Source organism: Plasmodium chabaudi (assembly GCF_900002335.3).
Source record: "Plasmodium chabaudi chabaudi strain AS genome assembly, chromosome: 11".
Taxonomy (NCBI): Eukaryota; Apicomplexa; class Aconoidasida; order Haemosporida; family Plasmodiidae; genus Plasmodium; species Plasmodium chabaudi.
Window position 1 is genome coordinate 377,557 of NC_030111.2, and position 19,849 is coordinate 397,405.

Consider the following 19,849-nt stretch of genomic DNA (forward strand, 5'->3'; position numbering starts at 1 on the left):
TCCTGTTTGAATGTTTATGCAAGACCGAGGAAATTAAAATTCACATTCTCTATATAGTTGTCTTTTTATTTCATAAAATTTTTTATTAAAGCGTTATTAGTTTTATCCATACTCTTCAATTACGAAATGGGTGTGGTATATTTTTTAATACATTTATTATGCTATTAAAAACGAACATATATATGTGTTTATGTCTATATATATTTTTATTTTTTGTGAGCATCTTTTGACATGTTTAAGTTATATTATTAATTTGTAAAAAAGAAAAAATAGTTTTAAAGTAATAAGGTAGCCTTTGTTACAAAATAGATAACACACAGAAGGAGCCACTAGTTTTATGCCTTTTCATCAGAACTTTGCATTAATGCGTAATATAAGTATTTAAAAGACATAACATAAAAAAATACACATAAATATTTTTTTTAATATTTTAATGAAAATATTTCAAATTACGCAAAAAATCCAGAAATTAATATTTTTTAATTCCGCGCTTTTATGCATATATAGTTGTAGCATACAAATTCAAATTTGAAAGTAACAATAAGACTATATATTTATATACATAATATATTAAAAAAGTGAAAAATATAAAAAAAAAGACATGAATATATTATATTTTTGGAATTTCCTTTTAATTATCTCCTTTTTTGCGGTAAACAACAAATTTAATATTAAAAATGGATTTATACTATTGGGATTTTTTAGTAGCTTTTCCTGGAAAAGTGAAAATAATACTATGACCGAATGGATATCAAATAGTAGTCTAAATAATCAAAATAAAATTATCCGAATTTTAAATGCCCATACCGAGTTTAATGGGAATGTGGATAGTAATATTGCATATACAAATTTGGATAAAAATGAAAGTGACCCTTCAGGAAAGTCTGTATTTTTTAACACAAGTTATAATTACTTAGATAAAAGTAAAAAAAAAATGAATCATGACAAAGATGAACATAAGGGGAATCATAATTCAAAAGCTGAAATTGAAATAAAGGAACTCATAGAGAATGAAATCGAGAAAAATAACAAAAAGGAAGAAGAAGAAGAACACATAAAGAAAACCGTTGCACAAAATAAAATAAATAGAGATGAAAAAGAAAGAGATAATGAAAGACATGAAGAAGACAATGATGAAATCGATGATGAAAGTGATGATGACGAAGATGAAGAAAAAGATAAACCGAAGGACAAAAAAATAAAAAAACTAATACATCATGAAATCAGGAAAATTAATGAAAAACTTGAAAAGGATATACAAGAAAGAGACCAAGAAAAGAATCATCATGAAATAAAAGAAAATAAAACTATAGCAATTGAAATAAAAAATGAAAACACAAATCCTAAAATTAAATGCTCAAATAAGTTAAATTATATAGAATTAGAATCGTCAAATGCAGATAAAAAATTCACAAGCGAAAATTATAATAATGATGTAATTTCCTTTATTAATATAAAAACAAAAGATAAAGTATCTTTTATAGATAAAATAAATGAAAATGTTGCAAAATTTAAAGATTATTATAATACAAATAAAATATCAAACGTCGAACAAATGGAAATAGAACCAAATAGCATTAAAACGGATCAAAATAATGTAGATGAGCAAATTAAAAATAAAAACAAAGTGCAAGACAATGCAACGCTACACAATAATAATCATTCTTTTTTGGATTCAAAAGGATATAATAAATATCATATGTTTTTTAATAATAATTTAAAAAATATTAATAAGCATATAAATGCTCATAAATATAATGACAATTTAAATGAAACCATGAAAAGTAATGGTAGAATTAAAAGTGGTTTTACTAACTTTCTAATGGAAAACCAAGAAGATGAATCTCATTCATCACCCATCAATTTTGGGCGTCGAAGTTCTGTTTTAAACATAACTAATGATGAGTATAGTAAATTACTTAATGAAGGAAGTGTACTTGTATATGATAAAGACGAAGTGGTTCCATATAAATATGACGCCTTTGAAGTAAAAGATGATAATGTAGAGGATATGAAACAGAATGACGATAACAATAATAATCATATCGATGGAGATTACACCAATGATATATCATCACAAAATAATCCAGAGGAAGACGATCAATTTAAAGGAACGATTTTAACGTGCGTAACTATTATTATAATTCTTACGATTGTAATTTTAGTTGCATTTATCATTTATTATTATGATATTATAAATAAAATACGCGTAAAATTACAAAAAAAAGGAAAAAATAATAAATCAATGACAATAAAAAATGACAAATCTTCAGGAATGTACATAGATAATTACTATGATAATAGTACTCATGTATAAAATTAACATATATATATGTGTGTGTATACATATAGTTTGTTTTTTTCATTATATAATATTGTTTTAAATTTGTGCCATTTGTGTTTTTTTTTTTATTTTTCTCATTCATTTGTTTTACTAATATGTGCATGTTTTCTCTTGTTATTTGTTTACAATATACTCTTTATTTATGTTTCCGTTTTTTATTATTTCTTAAAAATTTGCATATTTATTACTAAATGAATCATATATTTTGTAAAAAAAAAAAAGTGAATATATAAAAAATATCACTATTTACAAACAACATTTTATATACATAATAGCTTTTATAAAATGATACAACCAAAGGACACATGTATATGAGCATGTAATTTTCAGACAAGCTTTTCATATGCATATATGTTTGGTTATGTATTATTTACTACCTTTTGTTCTCTCTATATTTAAAAGGTTTATAAAAAATGAATATATTACATTATATTTATTTCAAGGATGTAGAAAATATCACTATCCAATTTGGTTACATAGTTATCCTCAACTTTTCTAAATCTTTATAATAAATTTAGCATAGCTTCTAACAATACCTATTCATGCATATACACTTATACATCATAAGCAAATAAATTGCTATGAATCGATTATCATTGTGGAATAACATTTTTATAATGCTAAGCTGTGTTTTATTGTGTTACTTCATTTCTGTTGATATTTCATAAATTCTAAAAAGACTTTTTTAATATGAAAGAGAAAAGAAAATACAAGGGATAAAAAAGAAGAAAGACATTATAATTCCCCTATTTTTTACATTATAGGTACTATTATTTAATATATATGTGTGTATATATATATTAATCTAAAATTGTTAAAAAATATGTACTATGCATGTACAATTGGTTAGAAAAAAAAACTTATTTGTGAACTGAGAAATATAAACATTTTTTAAATATATTTATTTTATAGTTAAGCAAAGTAGATAAGTGTTGTATACATTTTAATTGTATCAGTTCTGTGTTCAGCGTATATAATTATATACATGCCACACCCTTGTAAAAATTATATGTGTTTTTTTAAATAGCACACCTAGACCACCAAAGCGAAAATATATAAGAAAAAAGAAATATAAAATTATATTTTTCTTCGATTTTCTTAAACAACCAAGCCATATTTTTGCTTTAAACAAATTTCACAAATTTATAAAATACATTTTTATAAAAATATATGGAAAAGAGAGCCTTATAAAGAAATAATGAAATATCGTGTAATTTAATGAAAATTGTAAAAACTGTTACTATTAAGCCTATAAGTCGTTTTTAATCTCTTTTAAATATATTTTTTCCATTGTAAAACACAATAAACAATTTATTATATTTTCGTAATTCATAAAATATACACCCAACATATATACATACGTGTAATATGCTTATATACCATACAAGATCTTAGTGTTTGTGTACTACTTTTTTATATGGTTTTCTGCGTGGGCTTTTAGGATATGTAAATGTTTTATAAATTGTGCTTAGCCATTTTCATGATTTGTAACCCAAGCCCATGTTTATGATTATACATGTTTGTGTAATAAGAAAAAATCAGTTATTAATTTTCCACTGATAAAAAAAAAGTAGAGTTGAGAGGGTAATAAAATTATACATATATACATAAGAATGTTTAATCTGGATTTTTCCTAATCTTGTTAAATTTGAATTTCACATAATGGTTAAGCTTGAACTTGTTTAACAAAAAATTTAAAAAATATCGGAAAATTATTAAATGCATATTTCATATGAATAAAAATAGCGTGTAATTTTTTATAAATATATTAATTATTTTTTTCGTAACAAAAGTTGTTTTAAAGAAAAGTTTTTAAAACTGTACGTATTTTGTGCATATATACATATATGTACAGCATTGCATACCTAATAAAATGTATATTGTATACATGTATGTCGTTTTGACTTCAACGCCTTTTCTCTCTGAATTATAGTAAAATATTATAAAAATATATTTTTGTTATATTTTTATTTATTATGAATTTTATTAATTTTATTAATTTTATCAATAATATATTTATAAATTAAATTTATAATTTATTTTATATGCCTATTTGTATATGATATATATTTTACTTATTAAGGAAAATATTTTTAATTATATATATATGAAATACATAGCTATATGATTATATATATTTTTTCCACAATAAAAATTTTCATTATAAAATGTATTACATTTTTTTAAATTATCGTATTAGGGGGAAAACAAAAAGATAATAAATATCATTGTTTCCACCTATATAAAATATACATATATGTGTTAAATAATTTATATTAAAAAAAATATATATATCCCAAAATGGAATGCAACATTTTGGAAGACGATGCCTATAATATTAGGACACCGAACATAATAAATAAAGAAAGTTCTACTGAAAAAAATTATTCCGAAGACGACAAAAATACGTCTTGTTATGTTAGTTATTCGTCAGTAGGTGACGATGGATATTTAGATGTAGAATATGAAAATATCCAAAACCCCAAAGATTCTCAAACATTTAATTACAATGACCGTGTATATAATAATAAAAAAAACAGCAATACCAAAAGTAATAACTATGCCCGTGGTAAAAACACACCTACTAGTTATAGTAACGGAGTAAACTACAATACTAATATAAATGGTGATAACAATGGCACAAATAATTTTGTGAATAATCCGAATAGTCAAGTTAATTGTAATTCCTTGATGAATTTTTATTCGAATGAAAATGGATGTTTAAATAATGAAAATAATAATGGTAAATCATGTGATGAAGATATTTTAAAAGATCAGAAAAATTGCATAGACAACAATCAAAATCATGATGATTACAAAAGTACAAATTTAAATCAACATAATAAAGATAACGTTACACCATCTAATAATAATTTAAATGCACGTTCTAAAAAAAGTAATGAAAAAAAAAACGCTGATGGAAATTTTCTTAGTGTATTAAGCAGATTTAAAAAAAGCATAAAAGATAATGTTATTGGAAAAAATATCCGGAATAATCCAAATACAGGTAATAAATATACAGATGAAGATAGTTCAAAAAATTGTATGAATTTACAAGAAAATATTTCGGAAGTTGATAAAAATGCTGAAGAATATAATTCATTAAATGCTTCTAATATTTCTGATGGAAATAATTTAAATTATGTACAACATGAACAAAATACACAAGAAAATAAAAATGAAAATCCAATTTTGAAAATTAATCAAAATGATTTTAATAATATAAATATATCCAATCAAAAATATTTATATAATTCTAATTCAAATTTAATGTTTTATGAAAAAAATATAAACAATAACAAAAACACACCAATGGATTGTGATACTAAGTTGAGTCCAACTAGTAAACAAATATTGTATAACAAAATAAATGAATATAAAAAAAATAATGAACCAGCATCCGAATCTAATAGTATTATTCAATGTAATAATTTCAAAATTTTGACAGAGGAACAAAATTACAACAGTGTGGATTATAATTATATTATCAAAAATCAGAATGAAGACAATTTTGAATCAATTGATATTCCTTTCTCTGATGAGAAAGATTATTTCACCGGAAAAAATGATGCGAACTATATAGAATGTTATCAAAATCATAGTAGTAAAGATGATTACGAAACAGACCAAGATAATTTTTTAAACAAATATTATAATGGTGAACTTAATAGAAAAGTAAATGTTTTAAGTGATGATAATTTATTAAAATTGTTGTTACATTATAGGAAAAATAAAGGATATAAATCACCTGGAATGGAAGATAAAATCATTGAAAACTTAATTAGTTATAAAAAGAATAAGCCAAATAATTCTTTAGAAACAAATTTAATAAATATATGTCTTAAATGTATAGATGAAATGCAATTATCAAGTTATCCATTTTTATGTTTTGAATGTCTTATTAAACAAATTAACATGAGAAAACAAAAACAACAAAAAGAAGCTATCTGTGAACCCGAAAATGTGAATGATGACTTAAAAAATATTAATACATATATTTTTAATTTTTTTAAACAAGTTGATAAATTAAAATTGAAATTCAAAATGGATGATGAAGAAATCGTATTTATGTTTAGTGAACTAAGAAAATGTAATTTATGGAAATCAGAAAAAAATATGTGTAAAATATTTATTAATATTTTTAAAAATAATATTGTTGAAAATAATGATTTGCTTGAAAGCAAATTTTTAAAAAAATTTTTTAAAGAAAATTATGAAAATTTTTTAAATAATACTGATAAAGAACAATTGGAATACATTCTTGACAACGGACATATTTCCTACGATAGTGATTATAAAGCTATAGTTCATAATTTTTCCAAATTTAATAAAACAAAAAAATTAAAAAAAATAATTTGTAATGATAATAAGGAATATATAGATACAGGTGTTGACCAATCTAAGGAAAGCGACTTTAAAGATGAAGAAAATTTAAATGTATCTAATCACAATTATCAAAATTATAACGAACAAAAATGTAAAAATACTAAATATATTTTTATTAATTATTTAAAAAAAGGAAAAAATATTTCACATCATATAATAATGTGCAATAGTAATACAATTTTAAATAAAAAAAAACAGGTTGTTAAATATATACATAAAATAAAATATATTTGCAAATATTTTTTAAAAATTGGAAATCACTATTATTACAGTTCTATTTTTACAAATTCATTAAATTTATTAAATAAAAATAAAACTAATGATATCTATATATGTAAATGGAAATATAGTCTAAAAAATATTATCAAAGAAAATATATTAAATATTAGTAATAATAGTGAATCATGTGAAGATTTTATTTATTCTAGTGATAAATATAAAAATTATGAAAATGACGATATATTTTTTATTAATAATCTTATTAGTAAACTGATTAATGAAAATAATAAAATTCGAGCTTTAAATATTATTTCTGAAAATACACCAAACAAAAGGAAATATTACAACAATGAAATTGGTTCTCCTAAATATGAGAAGAAACGATTTGTTAGTTTTGATAAAAATCTTATATTACCAAATGATAATAAAAATACAAATGATTTTATTGAAAATAGTTGTAAAAACATTGACAAAATGAAACATGCAAACGAAATTAATAAAAATAATAATGATAAAAAAACGAAAAATTTATATTATTACGAATATAGTGATACAGACAAAAACAGCGTCGAGGGAAATCCAACAGAAAACGATATAATCAATGATATGTTAAGTGAAAATAATATAAATAGAAATTTTAGAGATGATAATGAATCCTTATGTGATTATATAGAATGTGATGAATTAGCTTGTGCTTCTGAAGTTAGAAAAAAAAAACGTAAAGTAACAAACCAGAATATAAATAGTGATTATAATGATAATATTATAGTAAACGCAAATTTAAATAGATATTTAACCGATATAAATCGAAACGAACACATAAATCGTGTTAACATTGGAAGCAAGACAAATTCTTATATAGAACGACGTAAAAAAATAGAAAATATTATTTCCCAATTACCAAATATAATAACTCAAAAAGTTATCCCTCCTCTTAGTATGCCATTAAATAAAAAATGGACAAATTTATTTTATGAATTAAGAAATAATGATTTTGTAAATATCCAAAATATAGATTATTATAAATTATTTATGATAACAAGAAGTATATCAGATATATTTGTTAATAGAAATTATGTTTTCGATATTCAAAATACGATAAGTTCAAAAGATATTTTCTCTCCAAATGTCAGACATAATAATAATGGGAACATCTTAAGCAACTGTAATAATACACAAGTAAAACACAAAAGGAACAATGAAGTTATCGAATTGTATATTCCTAACTTTTGGAGAACTGCGAAAAGTGTAAATGAAATTAAATCAATTAGTACAGGAAATTCCGATGATTTTTATTTCAAATTATTAGTACATCCTCGAGGAAATTCAAATGAAGATAATTATTTATCAATTTATTTAGAAGTAATAAAACAAGATTTTTATCCACCAGATTGGGTTTTTCCAAATGTTCGATTTCAATTAACTGTTCATAATTTTAAATCAAAAAAAAATTCCATCTCTTCATGGGCCTATTGGTCTTTTACAAATAATTCATTATCTAGAGGATGGCAAAAAATGATAAGTCATTCTAAAATAAATAAATCATCCGGATTTTTAGATGATAATGGTGGACTACTAATTAAAGGAAAAGCAGAAAGATCTTTTAAAACCTTATGGTCTAAATCTATTCAATACACACCTCAATATATATGGAGTTATATACCAGAAAAATTATTTGCAGATTTTGAAAATGATATATTTCTTCAATTTTTATTTAAAAAATATTTTTTTGAAACTTGTTCATGCCAAAATGCAAATAATAACATTTTAAATAACAAAAATATTTATGAAAATTCATTAGAAGAAGATGTTTTAGCATATATTAAAAATTATATGTACAATAGATATGCAATAGATATTTATAATTTTTCTCTATTTTGGTCTCCAGAATTTATTAAGAAATTTCTTGCAGATGATTCAAAAAAATTCGAAAAATATCAAGACTCTTTTTATGCAAATGTTAAACATATAATTGAAAATACATTTTTAAAAACAAATAAAGAAGTTATACTTCCTAATGATTATGAAAATGAACACACACAAGATACACAAAATGATCAAACAGAAAATGCAGAAGACGATAAAAATGAATATAATACTATCAGTATATATGACAGTTTAATAAAACAAAATAATTTAAACGATTTAAAAACTATTTCACGTGATGAATCACAAAAACGTAAAACATTCTTAAATTTCGATTTTTGTATAGATGATAGGAAACATATATTATCCTTAACTAACTATATTGTACCTATTGTTGAATCATTTAATGATAATGATAATTTAACAATTTTAGTAAATTGCTTATATAATATAGAATTATTTAGAATTGTAATTTTAAGATATAATGTGAATTTATATAATAGACTTTTAAGAAAATATATTAGGAAGAAAAAAATCGAAAAAATATTTAAATTTAATTATATTATGGATAAATATCAAATAGGAGAAGATAATTTAGCATATGATATCTTATATAGAATAAAAGAATATAATAAAAAATCAAAAAAAAATATTTATTTATATGACCATGATGAATTTAAAAAAACTATTTTATTTAAATTAGAATTAATTTATGATAGAGTTCGCTACTTTCTTGTATATTTAGATGATAAAGTTAAAAACCTAATTAACATAAGTCTTCATAATAATATATTTGTCGATGGAAATCCAAAATACACTGATCATACATATGCCTTTTTTAATATTGGAAATATTATTAATATAAATTCTATCAAAAGCTATAAAATAGAAGAATCAAATAACTATATTTTAGATTTGAATAAATATATAGAATATATTAATAAAATAATTACTGTTTTAAATATTAATATCAATCATATAAGTAAAAAGGGATTCAGTATAAATTATATGTGTAATGCTGATAAAATTAAAGTCTCTATATATAATATAAATAGTAATATTGAAGAAGTGAATGTAATTATAGCAAGTATTGAACATGCAGACAATGTCGCTTTACTAAAAAATCAAGACGGAAATGTAGCTACTCCCACAAGCAATACAGATAATGTCAAAACTGGGATGAAAGGCGGAGCTACTATTTCAGGTAGTAATGTACCAAAATCAAATGGAAATCAAAATGTAAATAAAAATATGTTCGATAAAGATGAACAATATAATATTAAAAATTATTTAAGATCGGTTGAACCCAATTTAATTGATGATCCAAATGAATTAAAAAATATATCTTATCGATATTGTAATGATATGAAATCATTTAATATGTTTGAATATTTTAGAAAAAATAATAAAAATGTTATAATAGCTTTACAAAGAATTTTTATATGTATGCAAATGTATTCTTTAGTTCTATGTGCTAAAAAAGGAAAAGAATTTTTTGAGAAAAATATGTCAAGTAATTTTGATCAATCATTTTTTAAAGAAAAAGAAAATTCAAATGTTTTTTGTGACTGCAAGAAAAAACATTATCAAAAAAAAGAAAATATTAATTTATATCCAAATTGTTATGAATCCCTTCAAAAAAATTCATTTACATCTACAATTGCAACAGCGGTCGAAGGAACAAGACCAAATGTAATTCCAAGTAACACAACACTAGCAAATGATATAAGAAATATGGAGGGTAATACTTTATTTTATCAAAATTATAATAATGTATATAACAATGAAAATGGACCTGCTATAAACAAATCAGAAAATAATACAGTCCCACCTGTGTGTGTAAATAATATTCAAAGAGATGAAAAACATTTAATGATAAATGGTAAAGATACTATATATATAAATAATAATAATATGGACAGTTGTATTAATTGTACTGAATGTAGGAATGAAATAAAATATTTTAATTATAATATTTCAAAAGAATCAAATGATGATAATATAAAATATTTTTCTAATTTAGATGTTCATAAAAAAATGTGCTTGTATTATTATAAAAGTACGCTTTTTTATAATAATGTATATTCAGAAGATAATCAAGATAATTATAGTTATAGTAGTAACCAAAATAATAGATTAACTAGTGTAGAATCAACAGGAAAAAACAGTTCTGATGAATTTTATAATTCTAATAATATGCCATATTCTACTTTAAATATATATAATAAAGAAGATAATTATTTAAATTTATTTAAACCCTTACTACCTAATATTAAACCTTTATTATTCAGTTTAAATAAAATTTTATTCAATCAATATAAATGCAATGAACCCATAAATACAATACATGAACAACTATTTAATCATATTGTTTGTGATATAGCAAAAGACAAAATTAAGTTAAATAGAAAAATTAAAGAAATCAAAAAAAAATATTTATCAAACAATGAAAATAATAATTTATGTAAATGTATTAATTCCCTAAAACAAGAAAATAATAAAAATGATGATAACCAAAATTGTAACAATACAGATTGTATACGAAATTCGAAACGATACAAAAAAGCAAAGTTAAAAATAAAACATCTAATAGAAGATTTGAAACATATAAGAACATTTGAAAAAATGTGTTATGAATTATTTAATTTAAAAAATAAATCTGAAACGGATACATATAGTAGTGATATTAATAAGTATGATATGATGAGTGACTATAATGAAGGACAAAATTTTAACAGTAATAATGATAGTAATAATTATGCTAGTTTAAAAAATTCCCCCAAAAATAAACAAACAAAAATCGGAACAAAAAATTCTACTGATACACATGAACAAAAAATAGGAAAACAAAATGAAAACTTTATTGAAAGAAAAATATCAAATCGTGATGAAAATAAAAACGGTAATAATAATATTGACAGTTCTGGTGGTGCTGGCGAAAGTAGTGGCAATGCTGGAACAACAGGCACTCCAAATAATAACCATAGTAACAACGTTAGTAGTATTTCATTCCTTAGAAAAGAATCAGATAATAATTACCTTAACAAAAATAAAAATATTGATGATTTGATTCGTACTGTGATTAATAAAAAAAAAAAAAGTTTTTATAAAAATTTTATTACATGCGAAAAAGATATATATAAAACTATAGAAAAATCATCATTTACTGAAATTCCATATATTCTATTTTTTTATATGAATTGTTTTAAAAATTTGAAAAGGGGAGAATTAATTGATATTCCTTTATATCTAGACATTTATGAAGATAAAGAAGATGATGAAGTAATAAGTAATAGCAAAAATGGAAAAGATCGAAATAAAAATTCACAAAATGTTACTCATAACAATTGTAATAATGTTAAAGAAGAAAAAGGACCATACTATTTTGGAATAAAAAAAAATATTCGAAAAAAAATCAGAAATGAGGATTATAATGAAGAAGATATAATTACTTATCATTTATATGCTCTTGTAATTTCTGAAAATAAAGATATTAATAATATGTCTATGCCAAATTACAATAAACTCAATGATTTAGAATTAAATACAATTAATGATTTCAATGTCAATTCCTATTCCTATTTAATCTTAAGACCATATATTAAAGGACCATGGTATAAAATATATAAAAATAGAATAACAAAATTAACACAAAAATGTGAATTTAATGAATGGAAATGCCACAAAGATTTTTATTGTTCTTCTTGTATATATATAAGTGAGAGTTACTATGATAAACATAATAGACAGTTCTTAAAACAATTTAATATTAAAGATATTAATTTCCCATTATATATACATACATTAAAAGAATTTGATATAGAAGAAAAAGATATATACGATTTTAATAAACAAATGAATACAGATATTAATACTTTATTACTTGATAAAAACCATGAAAAAATAGATGATGAATTAGTTTATGAACTTAGAAAAATGGAAAATATTACACCCCCAAAATCAATCAACACACAAATTTCTAACCAAAATAGAATAATGCCACAAATTAATAATAAATTTGAAAATGATGATATATATTATGATCATGAAAAGGAAAAAAACTTATCTAAATCAAATGAAAACGACATGGATAATGTATCCTCTTCAAGTATTGAAAATGATAATACATATATAAATACATCATATTATTTTCCTTATATAAAAGATGAACAAGATCTAGTAATGAATTGTTTAAATGTACATCATAAAATAATGATTAATGTTAAAGAAGAATTATTTGAAGATATTATAAAAATTAATAATAATAATAATTTATGTTACACTAGTTATAATGATAAAAAAGCAAAAATGGGAATTGTTCTTAACAAAAATACTAGTCGATTAAAATATAATAGACATTTTTATGATCTAAAAAATATTGTAAGAGCTTATAAAAAATTTGAAGATGATGTTGATTATCCTTCTAATTCATCAAATAACAACATGGCAAGCGAATTAAAAAAAATTAGTGACATATCAAAGGGATTTTTCTTATCAGATAATGTAATGTCAATATATGAAACATGCCAGAAAAATTTGAAACCATACCAAAAACCATCTGAATTTTTTTACTGTGCTCGAAAAGGAGTAAGCACCATAAAGAAACATAAAACTAATGAGTTTAAAATGAAGGGAACTACAAATAATCCAATGAATAATGATGAAAACAATACCCCTATTAATGATAAATTGAACACTAAAGAGCTATATCAAAATGAAGAACTAAATGGAAATACTAATAAAATTTTAAAATATAATTATAATAAACTTAAGAAAATATATCGAAGAAGATATATAGAACATCGATACAAAATTTCATATATAAATGAAAAAATATCTTTTAGAACTTCAAACGAATATTCATGTATTAATAAAGATAAAAGAAAATATCCACGAATACCAATTTCATATGATATTCAAAAATATAGAAATAAATATAGTGCAAAAAAACGATGTAGAAATATAAATAATGGATTAGCAACGAATTTAACTAGTTCAACATATTTTACACAACTAGAAAGTATATTAAACATAAATATACCAAATAAAAATTTCAATAATCTTGATAAAAACGTACGACTTTGTATAAATAATCCATTTAATATTGAGTTGAATAATATATTTTATAACTTTTTTAGAGATAAAATAAATATGAACAATGTTAAGAGATACTATTATAAAAATGAAGACAAATTAGAATCACATAAATATTATATTAAAACATGTTTAAATATGTTTAAATCCTTTTTTCATGAATATTTTTATATAAATATTACAAATAATAACGAATTAAAAAAAAAGAAAAAAAGTACATACAAAAATTTCTGTATTGCTTTATCAGATATATTTTTTAATAATTTAAGTTTTAATACAGAAGAGGATTGTGATAATTTTGATTATATACAAGGTGGAGTAGCAGTATATGGATTTTATTTAGATCGATTTAAAAAACTAAAAATTTTATTAAAAAAAATATTCATGTATTTAAATATTATTTTCAGAATAATTAAATATATTCAATTAAAAAAATTATTATTTAATGAAAACTTTGATCTACATACTTGCAAAATACATGATGTATTCTTCTTTAACTTTTTATATTTTTTTTACAACAAATACTCAAAAAATTGCCAAGAAAAATATATTAAAAAATTATGCACACGTTTTTCTGCCAATATTAAAGAAATAAATTCTACTATTAAAAATAAAGTACCTACATCAAAGGGTCTCAATTTGGAATTTTTGCAATTTTATGAAAACCTATTTTTAGAAACCGAAGGAGAAAATGTTAAGAAAAACGAACAAACAGGAAAAAAAGAAAAGAGCACTCCTACACAATATACTACAAAATTGACTTCTAAAAAGGGTGGCAGATTAAATTGTGAAAAAAATAATTTAGAGGACCTATTTTCCTTTTGTACATGCATTACAGATGATGAGAAAAAAGACATGTTTTTTGAAACAAAGAATCACAACATCGATTGTGTGTTTAGATATATATCATTCAATTTGCATGAAGACATAAAATATTTAAAAAGTAAAAATAACGACTTTAATCAAAAAATGAATTATATAAAAAATAATGGAAATGAAAAAAAAATAACAATTTTAAATGATAATAATAATGTTAATAGTTATATAAACAATATTTTAAATTCAGAAAATAATATGAAACCTAAACAATTGGAAGTTTTTATATTAAATTTATTGAATAAGAAAAAAAAAACATGTATTTTATGCTATTGTATACGTAGATATTATTTAAGATTCTTAAAAAAGTTGCAAAAAAATCTAACTTTTGATATAATAGATAAACAAATAAATTACATTTTTGATAATAACTATTTAGGAGTAATAGATTTATATAATAAAAATATTGTCGGCCAAAATAGTAATGTATACTCAAACAAAAGAAGCCACTATAATAATAAACATCAAACTTGCAACTGCTCAAGCATTTTTAATTATGTAAATCAAGATACTATTGAACCATGTATAACCTATTTATTACAAAAATTATGGAAATATTATGTATGTGATATTTTGTCTATCCCAAATGAGTTAGAACAATTTTATGATAGCTTAACGAAAAAAAATAAAAAAAAAAAAAATAAAAATGCAAAAGATGATAAAGGGGCAAACTTTATTAAATATCTCAAAGATGAAACAAAAAATAATTCTACAAATCAACAATTTTCAGATAGTGATATGAATGATTCTTTAGTTTATAATGATGAAGATACACATGAAAAAAATATTCACAACAATTTATTACTTTCAAATTTTCAGTTTATTGATATTACTGATATAAAGAAAAAAATATCTTCTTTACCTCTTCCTCAAACTTCAACTAATATTGAATCCGTAAGCAATTCTAAAACTAGTGCACTAACACCAAAAATCACACCTCTTAACAATGTCGGGGCAAATAAAAAAAACAATACCCAAAGTAATAAATCCAGTAACAACCCAAATAGTAACAATTCAGAACAATACGATAAAGAGTCAATAAATTTTTATGTTATAGATCTAAGCATATTAAAGGAAGACGAATTAAATGAGTATAAAAAAACATATGGTAATAATAAAATCCATTTAAAAGAAATATTAAAGAACAAATTAGAAAATATAGAATTGAAAAAACTATTACACCATTTTAATTTTACACATATCAATGGAAGTTTAATAAATAATTATATTAGTAAAAAGAATAAACAAAATATTATAATTTGTGAAACATATAAATCGTTGGATAAGAAATATCTCGATTCAACTGATTATGATACTACTCCAGTAAATCCCTTACATGTTCAGGAAAATATAAATTATATTAAAAATTGTGAAAAAAGTGCTGAGGAAATAAAAAAAATGGAATATCTACTAAGCATAGAAAGCTCTAAAAATGAAAATTCTGGAGTTTCTAATAATACTAGTAATAATGGCAGTAAAGGAATAAATAATGAACTATCAAAGAAAGGAAAAAAAAACTCAAAGAACGAACAAAGTGATGATAAAATTAGTAAGAAAAAAACAAAAGGTTATTCGATATCTCATCAAAAAGAAGGGCAAAAAAATAACGATAAAATATATTCAATATTAGAAGAAAAATTTGAAACTATTTTAAATAATGCAAATTCCGATGAAAAACTTATTGACAATTTTTATCAAGGTTTACAATTATTAAATGATCAACTAAGTAATAAATCGACAGAAAAATGTGTAAGCGAAAATGATAATACAGATCCCAATTCAGTACATAAAAATATGATAACCACAACAGTAAATACAGTCAGTGAAACCATAAAAAAATATAATATAAATAATATAAATGGAATAAAAAGTATTTTAATAAAAAATGGATATGATATACGTAAATGCTATACAGGAATAGATTTAATATTTTTATTTTTATCAAAAATAAAAGGTATAAATATAAATTTTATGAACGAAGATAATTATACTAACAATAAAAATATATATGAAATTATTTTAAATAAAATGAATGATGTAAATTATGAAAAAATAAGTAGAGAATATCAATGTCTAGATTATATATTACAAACATTTGAATACATAGATGAATCATATATATATACAAAATATAAAGATCTATTCGATTTCACTGATTCTATTTTTACATTACAAAATCTTAGTATTGATCAAAATACAGATATAACACATGATTTATTTAATATATTTTTCGATGTATTAAATAATTTATTTTGTTATGGAATCGGAATAGTAAATAATTTTGGTGAAAATAATAAAGAAGTAATAAAAGTAAGCAAATTAGAATCATTTTTTGATGAAGTACATAAATTTGTAGGATCAGCATTAATAATAGATAACTCATTTGTTGCTACTAAAGAGTTATACACATTTATTCAATACAATTCATATTTCTGGTATATTCTATATAAACAATATGATATGTTTTTATCATATTATGATCAGAAAAATCACTGCCAAATATTTAATGCCTTTCTTTTTCATTTCCTAAATTATGTTTTTAATTTCCCCATGGATAACTTTTTTAAGATAGATAACAAATTAAGTAACCAAAATGAATTATTAATTGAAAGTATATTTAAAAAATGCTCCTTTTTAGAGGATAATAGAGATATCTATTTATTTAAAATAATATTTTCCTTTTTATTACAAGATCAAAATCATTTTTACAATTATTATTACAGTACTGAAATGTCTTTATTCATTTTTAATGCCATTATGTCTTTAAACAATTTTTACTTCAATATGAATAAATCTCATTTGCTTTCTTCCAATTTTACAAAATTAAATAATTATGAATATAATAAAAAGTCAGAAAATTTAACTGATTCTTTTACGGCTGGTTCGAAAGAGGATGAAGAATGTACAGACAATTCTGAAGAAAGCCAAGACATAGAGGATATAAAAAAACAAACACAAGAACAAAATGATAACACATATGAAACTGATGAGGAAGAAGATGAAAGTTATGAAGAAGAAGAAAGTAACAACTTAATATACATATTAAATAATATAGAAAATGATTTAGAAAATATGAGATCGGTCATAAATTTTTATTCATCAAAAAATACAATCTATTTTAATAATACGATAGAAAATTTAAGTGTAATAATAAATAATGATAAAAATAATAATAATTTAGTAAAATATCAAAATTCCAATATTATTAATAATAATATGTATTCTATAGCATATAACAATCCTATAATTAACATCAATCCTGAATATAATGATCTATTCACTATATATTTAACAAGCTTATATAATTATAATGAAAATTTTAGAAACATTAATAATTTATTCTATATATATAGTAATTTCTTTTACAATTTCCATAACATGTTTTTATTTATAAATAAAAAAAACGATTTATTTTATTCCTTCTTCAAGATCAGATTTAAAAATCATAATTCAAAAGAGTTAGAAGATTTAATCATCAGTTTCGATAAATTATGTAATTCAAATAAAACAGAAATGTCTTATGACGATTTAAGAGGTGGATACAACTCAGTAGATAATAAATCAAATAAAAAAGGTGGTACTACCTATATATATCTAAATAATCAAAATACTGAAAAAAAAATAAAAAATTATGAATATGCTATACACAATTGTGTAAGTGAATTTTTCTACATGTATGACGACATTGTTTACGATATTAATGCAACTGGAAATATTTCATATTATTTTAAAGAAGATAATGTGTATTTATATTTTGATAATGATAAAGATATAGCATACTATCAAGAAAGGGAAAATTATTTTTTTAAAATTAATGCTATCGAAAGAAATAAAATAGATGATATAGATAAAAGAGTTGAAAAAGTTTTGAAGTATCAAAAATATAATAAACTTAAAAATGATTCTATCGATTTAAATCCAAATACTAAAGATAGTTCAAATTTATATAAAAATAAAAATAATAATAAAAGAAAAAAAAATGAAAAAAATGAAAATTATTATCAAGAATCAGAATTGGAAAAAGATCTAATGAATATACAATTTAAAAAAAATGATGTTATCGAAAAATATTTCCCATACTTTTTTTATTTAAGTCCATCAATGTATAATAATAACAACTTTTCAAATATTTCTCTAAACACAACTACACCTTCCGATCAAATCCAAAATTCTTCAAACTCTGTTGACTCACCCTCTAATATTAATCATATCTATATGGGAGACACACCAAATAATAATTATATCACCAATACTAATGAAGAAAATGATAACGAAAATAACATCAAGTATAATAATTATATAAATAGCATCGATTCAAATATTGGAAAATTTGATAAAATAGATATGATCGAAAATATGGACATAAATAACGACCATAAAATTGATCATATGACCGATCGTAATTTGGATAGTAACAAAAAGACAAACCCAACTAAAATCGGAATTAAAACAAATAATTGTATTCCTGGAGATATAGCAAAAAAATATTTTTACATATCAGTATTATTTAATATCGATTTTTTCAATGTAAGAGGAATACATATAGAAAATACAATCATATCAGATAGAACATTTTTAATAAGTAAGGTTATAAAAGATACAAAGGGAAGATTATTAACTGCGAAGGTATTTCATATTTATAATATTTTTTCTAAAATGATTGAACTATATTATGCAAATAAAGAAAATAATAAAAAGGAAGAAAATTTTTTAAACGGTTTTGACTATAAATCAGATGAAGAATTTTATTATAAAGTGAAAATGAATCCATCTTATTTCTTTTTATTATATGCTATTAAAAACGATTATGATAAAAAAAATAAAAATAAATTAATTTTTATGAATATTAATTCGGACTTGGAAACCTATATTGAAGATAAAAAAGATAATCACTATAAAACGGATCTCACCATACTTTTAATACCTATATCTCCTCAAACCATATTTGGTAAACCCAATGCAAATCTCAGTCTGTTTAATGACAGCGATTATCCCTTAGTGACTTTTAAATTTATGACTGAAATATATGAACTTGTTTGTATAGGTAAGTATATCCAAATATGC

General features: G+C 21.7%; 2 protein-coding genes across 2 annotated transcripts in view; both read left to right on the forward strand.

Moving 5' to 3' along the window:
- Positions 1-601: 601 nt before the first annotated feature.
- Positions 602-2,317, forward strand: PCHAS_1110600 (conserved Plasmodium protein, unknown function; the record flags this gene model as incomplete). The annotated part of the gene is made up of 1 exon (XM_016798549.1): positions 602-2,317. One exon carries the CDS (start codon positions 602-604, stop codon positions 2,315-2,317), a length of 1,716 nt encoding a protein of 571 aa, XP_016653941.1.
- Positions 2,318-4,645: 2,328 nt separating this feature from the next.
- Positions 4,646-19,849, forward strand: part of PCHAS_1110700 (RNA pseudouridylate synthase, putative) — a gene marked incomplete at both ends in the record, with an annotated part of 28,292 nt that continues 13,088 nt past the window's right edge. The window contains one exon of the mRNA XM_016798550.1: positions 4,646-19,829. Coding sequence (XP_016653942.1) covers positions 4,646-19,829 — 15,184 coding nt within the window. The remainder of the gene's footprint in view (positions 19,830-19,849) is intronic.